Raw genomic sequence first — 9,727 nt, forward strand, 5'->3', positions numbered from 1 at the left:
CCATCCATCCACCCCCCCATCCATCCATCCATCCACCCATCCATCCATCCATCCACCCATCCACCCACCCATCCATCCATCCATCCATCCACCCATCTACCCACCCATCCATCCACCCATCCACCTGCCATCCATCCACATATCCATCCATCCGTCCATCCATCATCTATCCTCCCATCCACTAGCCATCAATCCGCCATCCACCCACTCATCCATCCATGTGTCCATCCATCATCTCTCCACCCATCCATTCTCCATCCATCCCCCTGTCAACCCACTGTCCACCCAACTCCTCCAGGATATATCGAGCAGCACTTGTGTGCTGGCTTGTGTCAGGGGCTGTGTGTGTGTGGAGAGGGAGAGATACCCTCCTTTACTCGAGGAGTCCGAGAGCAAGTACGGGGAGCGAGGTGTCCACAGGGCTGACAGGCCTGTAGGAGCTACAGATGGCACTGGCAGCACTGCTCTGCACTTGACTGTAGTCCCAGGGCCCAGCCGTGGTCATCTCTACCCAGTGAGGTGCCTTACAGCCCGGGGATACCCAGAGACCTTGGGGTTTGGCCTTAAGACCAGGAAAGAATATTCAGATCCCAGACCTATCTCTGCCTTGGTTCAGGGGTGGGTGGCCCAGGCTTGCTCCTGGTTCTTGGCTTTCACCCAGCACTCCCTGACGACTGTGCCCTTGACCACTGCACCTAATGGCCATTCTCTTGTTTCCACAGAGTGACTTGTTGGATGTCAATCAGATCATCAAGGACTTGGCCTCCATGGTGTCAGAGCAAGGAGATGCCACCGGTGGGTACCCGTGCTACCCTCTGAGCACCTGCCCCCCATGGCCATGTGCCCTTCCCCCCAGGTGTAGGCAGGGCTGCCTCCCAGACAAACGAGAGCCAGGGCGGTTCTAGAGGTCTGAGCCTCTGCTGCCCTCCCTCTCTGTGTCCCCAGGTGTCCCCAGCCCCTCAGGAAGGCTGGGTTTGGAGAGGCTCTTGTAAGAGGGTGGCCCACCTTTTCTGCTCATTGCGGAGTCTGGGCCTCCATGCCTCCCACCCTGGCCTTCCTCCCACCCGAGGACTCTCCAGGGTGAGGACAGACTGTGCTGGGTGGGGGAGGGGGTCAAGGCTGCAGCTTGTGACCCAGCAGAGAGCGCTGGACATGCGGAGCCCAGAGCCGCCTTGGGGGTTACATGTCTCAGGAAATGGGTGTGGTGGGGGCACCGGGGGGGACCTGGTCCTGGTCTCTGTGTTCCCTCCATGTGAGGATGTCGGCCCCACCTAGCCTGTCCTCTCCAGTCCAGGTGGCCACGTGGTTCTTCGGCTACGGCCCTGAGTGCCTGGGAGGCCGGGGGGATGGGGGGCAGGTAATAGGAACCGTGGGTTCCTGGCCCAGAAGTATAGGGCCGACTCCTGGCACTAGAGCCACTGGCCAGCACTGCCAGCTCCCAGCCAGCCTCTGTCACCTGCTCCGTTCCCAGGTTCTGAGGTCTGTGTGTGTCCTGCTCCCCGCAGGGCAGCCCAGCCATCCCCCTGCTGCACCCGCAGAAGAGGAAGGGACTGGGGAGTGCGGGGCCTGCTGCCCAGCATGCTTGCCTTTCACTCTTTCTCCGAGCCTGGGCTGCGTGCAGGGCCGTGCTCCAGGGTGTGCAGTGGGTGCCCTGGCAGGCCTCGCGTTGCTTCCCCCAGACCCCTGCCTGCCTGGGCTGCATGTCCTCTTGCCTCGCACCCCTGTCGGCCTCAGTGTGGCTGTGGCCGCTGTTACTACCTCCTCCGACTGCCTCTGGACGGGGTGTGCTGAGTGTTCTGTCTACTCCAGATGTCACCCAGGTGGTCATTCAATCCCAGGGACAGACTAGTTGGGAGGGGCAGGTGCAGAGGGGAGGAGGGGCAGGCAAGGGCTGAGTCGCGGCCACCGTGGTCAGGGCCTGGGGACCTTGGGGCACCTGGAGTGGAGCACCAGGGGCCAAGAGCTGCTGGGACCTGAGGACCCCACCGTGTGCTGCTGTGGGCGGTTTTACTGTGCTGGATGATGGGCAGGGGCCCGTGTGCCTCTCTGCAGGGACAGTGGAGGCCATGAGCTCGGTGTCGCTCGGCTGGGGCCTGCCCCCCCACCCCCCTGGCTGGCCACTGGCCTCTGCCTGCCCCTTCAGCCTCTGGTGCCTTTCCAGGGTCCGGCAGCAGCAAGGCCACGTGCCGGCAGAGCTCCAGCCCTGAGCCCACCGTGGCGGCCCCGCTGCCCAGGCTGGGCTGTGCGTCCCCGCAGCAGGGCCTCCACTCCCGCACCAAGACGCGCAAGCCCAACTTCAGCCCCCAGGAGACGGAGGTGCTGGTACGGAGGGTGACGCGCCACTACCCGCTGCTGTTCGGGGCGCTGCGGGGCCCGCCCTCCCGGAAGCACCGAACATGGAACAAGATCCTGCAGGCGGTGAACGCACTGGGCCACTGCCGGCGCGACCTGGGCGACCTGAAGCACAAGTGGCGGGACCTGCGCGGGGCTGTGCGCAAGAAGCTGGCCGAGCGCCCGCCGGCCCCCGGCCTCCCGCTCACCCCTGTCGAGCGCATGGTGGCCGAGACCTTCTCAGCCCCAGCCCCCGCCGGCGAGGGCCAGGCCGCCGAGCCCCTGCCAAGTAAGTGAACTCCCTGGGCCTGCCCCCGTGCTGGGGGTCCGGGGAAGGGCCCCAGGGAGTGGGACCCTCAGGGGAGGGCTGGGGGCCTGTAGGTCTGCCCACTGCCCACGTGGTAGTTCTCTGCTTCCAGCTGGGGAACTGAGCCTGGGGTCAGGGCGGAGCCCGTCCACCTGGGCGGCCGAGGAGCTGGGGATCAGAGCCAGGCTCTTCCTGGCCCCAAGCCGGGAGCCCTGCTGGGGGTCCCCCCACCATGATCTAGCACAGCCGAGGGCCTCCAGAGGCTCAGGGAGCGGAGGACAAGGGGCCACGTTTCCCTCCCTATCCCGACCTGGTGCCACTCTCCCGGTGTGGGGGAGGGGCCTCCCCTTCCCATGCGCTCATCATGGGGGCTCTTCTCCCTGGGGTCACTCAACCCCCAGACCAGGGCAGTCTCCAGTGGCTCCCCGCTTCCCAGGGTACACTGACCCCCCGACTCTGAGCCCATGTGCCCGCCTGTAGGGCCCCCCCTTTGCTGGAAGTTTCTGCACCTGGTAAGGAAGGCCTAGGGGGCGTGATGGGGTCTTCCCTGCCACGCACAGCCCCCTCCGGCCCCCAGGGGTGCTGGCTTGGACTTCTGCTCGCCACCGCCTTCCATGCCTCCTGCCGTTCCTCCTCCTCGAGACGCCTCGGAATGTCCCAGTCAGGCTGCTCGCGGTGGCTGCACCCCTGCTCTCGGTTGACACGGACTCTGCCTCCTGAGGAGCTGTTGGACGCACCTTAGGGACGAAGCCAGGAGCAGGACCAGCCCTCCTGAAGGCCACACAGTGCAGCACAGGACTCAGCCTGCACGCAGGCGCGCCGGCGGGTGGCCCCGGTGCGGCTTGTACAGGCCCGGCGGAAGACGTGCGGACACGCCCTTCCCCGGCACTGGCCTTGCTCGTGGGCCTGGGGGACGGCGCGGGATGGGGCCAGCCTCTCAGGCCGGGGGAGGCCGCCACATTCTGCTAGAGACAGAGCCAGACCCGGTTTTGGGGTGCACATTGGGGTGCCTGGGCCCACCCCACGAGTCCCCAGCCCTGCAGCCCGGCAGGAACTTGGTGACCGTGTTGCTCCTGAAGGTCGCTGGTGCTGGCTCAGCAAACTGGCTCATGGTGGGGTCCAGTCCAGCACAGACGTCCCAGCCTGCGCGGCTGGGCTGGGAGCCCCCTTCCCTAGACCCTGCAGGCCCCGGGCTCGCCTCCGTCACAGTGGCAGTTGACTGGTCCCTTAGTGATGGGAGCCCCTCCTGGGGGTGTGCGTCCTGGGCTGACTGTCGCCGAGTGGAGGGTGAGGGAGTGGCCTGGGGCCGGACCTCCCTGGCAGGGCTGAGTGTGGGTCGGGGAAGTGGCTGCAGACCCTGATTTGGGGTGGGAGGTGATGGCAGAGACGACTGCAGCGTGTCACACCAGTTCTTCTGTCTGGGTCAGCGGTGGCCGGTGCCTGGGCAGGGGGAGGCCTGCAGGGGCTCCTCGTGGCCACGGGCTGTGGATAGCCCGTTGCAGAGTTGGGAGCCTCTGCGGGGGGCTGAGCAGGCAGCTCTCTGTGCCTTGAGGCGCACCCCTGCTATTCTGAATGTTTGGGGAGTGGTGCTGGCAGGAGGTTCTCGCCCCTGCAGGCCTGGCCCAGAGTCTGGGCGCCCTGTAGTCTCCGGAGCAGAGCCCCTGCACAGGAGTGGGGGTGAGCGGGGGGCACCCGTAGATCTGCCCCAACCAACCCAGGGTCTTCAGGAGGGAGCAGAAGTGGTTCAGGGCAGATGAAGCCTCAGAGTGAGCAGGCCAGGTGGTGGGGGCTGCCCAGTAGCCCCTTGGGGAGGGAGCCGGCCGCGGGGGCAGGTCTGCTTAGTATGGCAGCCCAGGGCAGAGCCGGGTCCAATCTGGGGAGCGCTCCGTGGGCTGGGCACGTTCGTTCTTGGCCCGAGGTGGGCTGGGCTGTGGGCTCGCTCGTGTCTCCAGGCCGTCGCTTGCTGTCAGAGCTGGTTCCCAGCGTCCCCAGGGCCTGCGCTGGAGGCCGACCAGACTCGGCTTTCTTGGAGCCTGAGAGCAGGGTGCAGGGCAGCCCAGGCTCTGTCCCCGATGCTGCCGTCTGTCTGCGCGGAGGTAGTCGCTCCTGTCTTGGGCGTCCGTCTCTAACCTCCGCAGGAGAAGGGCGGGGCTGCCGCTGCCCAAGGCCTCGGGGTGCGAGGTGGCTCCTTGGCACGTCAGCGGGGCCAAGGCAGGACCAGGGACCTGGATGGCAACTGGGCAGTCAGTGCTGCAGGTGGGGGAGAAGCAGGGGTGCCCCAGCACGAGAAGAGGTAAAGCCCTCCTTCCTCTCCTCCTAGTGGGGCTCAGCCTGGAGGGGCTGGGGGAGGGAACCCCGGAGGAGACAGTAGCCCCTCAGAGCCATCGCCGGGCAGAGGCTGGGCGCTGCCGGTGCCTGCATTTGCCTGGGCGTCCCCTGCCACCGCGCTCTGCTCCGGGCTGGGCGTGTCGCGGTGCAGGGGCGATGGAAGAGAGAGCTCGGGCTGTTTCTGCCCCCCGCTTCCTTTGAGCTTGGAGCCCGTCTCCTTCTCCTTGAAGGAGGAGCTGCGTGTTAACGGCAGCCGGTGTCACGGCTGCTGGCCTGCGAGGAGACTGCCTCGTGCTGCGGCCACCTTCTCGCTCCGTCTCGCGTTACCGGGATCCCTGGGGGTAGAGGAGGGCACGGTGTAGACCCGCCCGTCGTCGGGATTCACACCCAGCTCCTGATGTGGAGGATGTCGCCGTCTTCACTCACCATCGCTCTGCGTGTCTCCGCGGCCTGGCCTTGAGCTCCGAGCGGGTCCAGTTATGAATTTGGCGCGTTTTTACCGCTGGGATCGCGGCGTGCAGTGCTTCATTTCCTGGGGCTGCTCTGGGGCGCGTGGGGGTGGCTTGACTGTGCCGCCGGTGGGACAGCTCAGCGCCACGTTGACACCCCTACCCGGCGCGTGCCTGAGGCCCCACACTGACGACCGAGCCGATCGGCCACGGTCCGGAGACCTTGGGCCGGCGCAGTGCTTCCGGCCCCCTGCGCCTTTGCTCCCAGCCCAGGCAGGGGGTCCTCCCCGTGGCTCCACAGGACCCACAGAGGCAGGTCCCCTGCTCCTTTCTTGGAGGCAGGGGCCGTGGTCAGGAGCAGAAGGACTGGCCCAGGGCACAGAGGAGTCACCTCTGTCCAGGCTGGCCTCCATCCTCCCGAGTGAGCTGCCCCTGCCCCTAGGGGCACCTCCTGATGGCTCTGGTGGCCAGTGCCTACGCCAGCCAGGTGGGCCGGCGCTCCATCCCTATGGCCTCTGCCTTTCTGGAGGCTGGCCTCCTCGCCTGGCCTCCAGTAATGCCAGCATGGGGTCTCTGTGAGCCCGGGTTAGGGCAGCAGCCCTCCACCCCACCCCATCTCTGGGCCTGGGCTCCCCAGGGCTCGCCCTTGGGGTGTCCTCAGGGTCACAATCTGTAATTCTTTCTGTTGTCTTGATTTGCAGATAGTATTGAAGCCAGCCTTGAGGCTGCGTCCTCGCACACAGAGGCGGCCAGCGAGCTCCTGGCTGGAGCCAGCCGGCATCAAGTAAGTCAGTATGAAGGGACGGGCCCGGCTGGCCCATGTTCCCCTCTGTCCCGTCTCCCTGGGAGGCCTAGGCCCTGCCTTGTACTTGGGAGGGCGCGCCCACAGGATCTTCTCAGAGCCAAGGGGGACTGGTGCAGCAGAGGGGAGAGGTAGGGCTGCGGGGTCTGCACCCCTGCCGAGGCAGGCGGCCCAGCCTTGGCCCAGCTGGCTTAGTGGAAGGTGGAGGGCAGGGAACTGGTCGTGTGAACAGAGCCCGTGTCGGGGATCTCACTGCTGTGGGCGCCCAGGAGCGTGATCGCCAGGCTGCCTCTCCGGAAAGCTCTGTGGTGTCTCTTGTGCCCAGATGGGCAAGCTGGGGTCGGTGGGGTCTGTCCCCTTCCTCTGACCCTCCTCTGACCCTCCTGCCTGCACCAGCTACCCAGGCCCCCGTGCGGCTTGGGGCTGCCTCTGGCCGGGCTCTGGTCTGGAGGCTTGGATGGGCTGCCCCTTCTTAGAGCCATCAGAGCCTGGCTTGGGGCAAGTTGGCTGCTCAGAGGGAGTGAGAGCAAACATCAGGCCCTCATCTTCTGGCGATGGGGCTTCGAGCAGCCCCGGGGACTGACGGCCGGCCCTCTGTGCCACCCGCCGCTGCTGTGTGAGCACCTGATGGGGCCTGGCAGGCTTCGGCCTTGATGCAGATGGGAGGAGGGCCGGCAGCCGTCCCCCACTCCCTCCTCACTCACTCACTGGCCCTTTGCTCCGCGCTGGGCTCTGACACTCAGGGATGGACACTGTAGAGCCTGTCTCTCCGCGAGGGGGCATCCCCGGGGGAGGGTGGAGTAGATGGTCCAGTCCAGTGAGAGGAGGGCTCTGGGCCGCCGGGGCAGGCAGACTTTCCCGGGAGGGCGCGCGCTCCACTTTGAAGGCCAAGTAGTGATTGTCCTGGTGGAGGGGGCGGTGCGCTCAGAGGCGGAAGGGGGAGCCACCCAGGCCGGCTCAGGACCCGGGGGCTGGGGTGCGAGCCCCGTGCGGGGGCCGCGGTGGGTGGGAGCTGGGCGCAGCACCCTGGGGAGACCGAGGCGGATGACACCCTCGTTCTCTGGGGTCTCCGGGAAGTCACAGCTGGTGTTGGCGTCCCGTCTCCTGCATCGGCGGCCCTGGAATGAGAAGTCGGGCTGACAGACAGTCAGGAGCCCGTGAGAGCCGGCGAAGAACCCGGCTGGGCCAAGGTCTTGTCCGCAGGATGGGAGCGGAGGCAGGCTGGCGCCAGCTCGGGGCTCACTGCCTGGCCCACGGCCCCCGCAGCTTGCAGCACACGGAGAGCAGCCAGGCCCTCCAGCTGGAGCCTCTCCGCCAGGCCTGGTCCTTCTGGGGCCCTCCCGGAGTGGAAGGTGCAGGTCGCAAATGACATGCAGGGCAGACGTGCCTGAAGCTCAGGGCCCGGCGTCCCTCGGACGGGAGCTGTTCCAACGGCAGGGCCTGCAGGCGCCCGCCCTACCGCGGCAGCTTGAGAAGGAAGCACCGAGCCGGCCGGTGGCTGCCTCTGGGAACCGCCGGGGCCGGCCGTCAGCGGGATCGGGTGCCAGGACTGCATGCGAAGACCCGGCCATGAGGAGGAGGAGCGGCAGGAGGACTCAGAGGCGGCGCCGGGGGGCTCCTCTTCGGGCCCAGAGCCCCACCCCCGTCCCATTCCTGGGGAGCCCACTGGATCCTGCCCTCCGGTGACCCGATCCCTACCCCATTTCCGCTGCGGAGCGGTAACGCCTGTGCCACAGGTGAGGCGAGGCAGGCCCCGACGGGAGGCACGGCCACGCGGCGGCCGCACGGGAACGTCCCGCTAATCGCCGGCCTGGCGGGGAGCACACTACACGGCGCAGGCCCAGGCCTCAGGTCCAGGTTTTCCCTGAGAAGTTGGCTAGTGTCCCCCCCCTCACCTGACGAGAGAGAGGGGGACGTCCCTACATCCAGGTGTTGGGGCTTGGCGGTCCAGGGAGGAGCAGGGCTTCCCCCAGCTGTGCAGCTGTCGAGGGGCGGAGCCGTTTTGCAGCCGAGGCTCTGGGATTCCTGCCCGGGACTGGTCCTGCCGCCCTGGGGAAGCTCTGGTGCCCCCTCCCCTCCTCCCGGAACACCCACTCGTGGGAGGGCCTGGAGATCGATGGGTGGGGCTGGATGGGTGGAAGGATGGATGATTGTGTGGGTGCACAGAGGTGAGGGTGAACGGAAGGATGGTTGGGTGGGCGATGGGTGGGCGATGGGTGGGTGGACGGTGGATGGGTGGTGGGTGGGCGGGTGGGTGGACAGCTGAGCATGAGGAAGGAGGAGAAAAGAAGGGAAGAGGACGGTTGGATGTTGGATGAAGAAATCGACGGGCAGGTAGATGAGTGGGTGGTGTTGTGGTGGAACAGATGGACAGACGGGGTGGTGGACAGACAGCAGCCAGCTGGCTGGACATATGGACAAGTAGCAGGGCACCGAGGCTTCGCAGTTCCAGGCTGAGGTGAGGACCTCAGTGTTACTGGAGGAAGACTCACCCCATGAGTCCTCCTAGTTTCCTCGTGTGGGTGCTGCTGCCCGCCACAGAAGGGCACTGGGAGACCCAAGTAGCTCTGTGTGCAGAGGGCCCCTTCTGTCACCTCTCCGCCCCTCCGTTGTGTCGCCCCATCATGGCTGCTGGTGGCTGACGTTTCCTGTCTCCCTCCACCAGCGGACGAGGACGATGATGCCCCCAGCGGCCTGTGGCTACCCCTGCGGACCCTGGAGGGGCCGAGCCTGCCGGAACCCGAGCCCTCGGACCTACGAGGGACTATCCCCGCGCCTACATCCTCACCCTCCCCGCCGGCCTCTCCAGCCTCCCCAGCCTCCGTGCCCCCTGCCGCTGCGTTCCCAGGGGCCCTTGGGCCCTCCCCACCCCCCACCGCGCCACCCCCACCCCCCGGGAGGCCCGCAGGGGAGGCCTCCGAGTTTGAGCAGCGGCTGCTGGACTCGCAGAGGCGACAGGGGGCCCTGCTGTCCCACTGGTCCCAGCAGCAGAGCGTGCTGATGGCCCAGCAGAACTGGCTGCTGCAGAGGCTGGCGGAGCAGAGCCAGCGGCTGGCCGACGGCATGGAGGCCCTCAACCGCACCCTCGAGAAGCTGGTGGAGGCCTGCCCGGTGCCGGGAGCCTCGCCCCCCGTCGGGGATGGCACCCCTGCTGGCGGAGCGGCCCGCGGGCCCAGCAGAGGCTCCCGGGGCAGCCCCCAGCGCCCCCACCCGGGGCTGGAGGTCTTCTCAGGGATTATCCTGAAGGTGGAGGAGGAGGTCTGACCCCCGAGGGCGGCACACAGCAGGACTCCAGCCCTTCTGGGAGGTGGGGTCGGGGGTAGCTGGGCGTAGCTGGGCCTCCACAGAGCCAGCGAGGACAAAGGACACCTTCATGCGTTGTCTGTGGGGCTCAGCGATGTGCAGGGAAAGGCTCTGGGGCTGGTGCATGAGTCCTGGGCAGACGTCTACTCAGGGACCTTATGGCTGGAGGAGGCAGAGGGGCAGGGCTGAGCCCAGCCCCCACTCCCA

At 67.0% G+C, this 9,727-nt stretch overlaps 1 protein-coding gene across 1 annotated transcript in view; it reads left to right on the forward strand.

Moving 5' to 3' along the window:
- The window catches only part of TSNARE1 (t-SNARE domain containing 1), a 58,546-nt gene extending 49,051 nt beyond the window's left edge, over positions 1–9,495 (forward strand). The window contains exons 10-12 of the mRNA XM_032873460.1: positions 723–795; positions 2,162–2,620; positions 8,883–9,495. Coding sequence (XP_032729351.1) covers positions 723–795; positions 2,162–2,620; positions 8,883–9,481 — 1,131 coding nt within the window. The 3' untranslated portion in view covers positions 9,482–9,495. The remainder of the gene's footprint in view (positions 1–722; positions 796–2,161; positions 2,621–8,882) is intronic.
- Positions 9,496–9,727: the final 232 nt, after the last annotated feature.

Source organism: Lontra canadensis, unplaced genomic scaffold (genome assembly GCF_010015895.1).
Source record: "Lontra canadensis isolate GAN:19392208 unplaced genomic scaffold, GSC_riverotter_1.0 scaffold49, whole genome shotgun sequence".
Classification (NCBI taxonomy): domain Eukaryota; kingdom Metazoa; phylum Chordata; class Mammalia; order Carnivora; family Mustelidae; genus Lontra; species Lontra canadensis.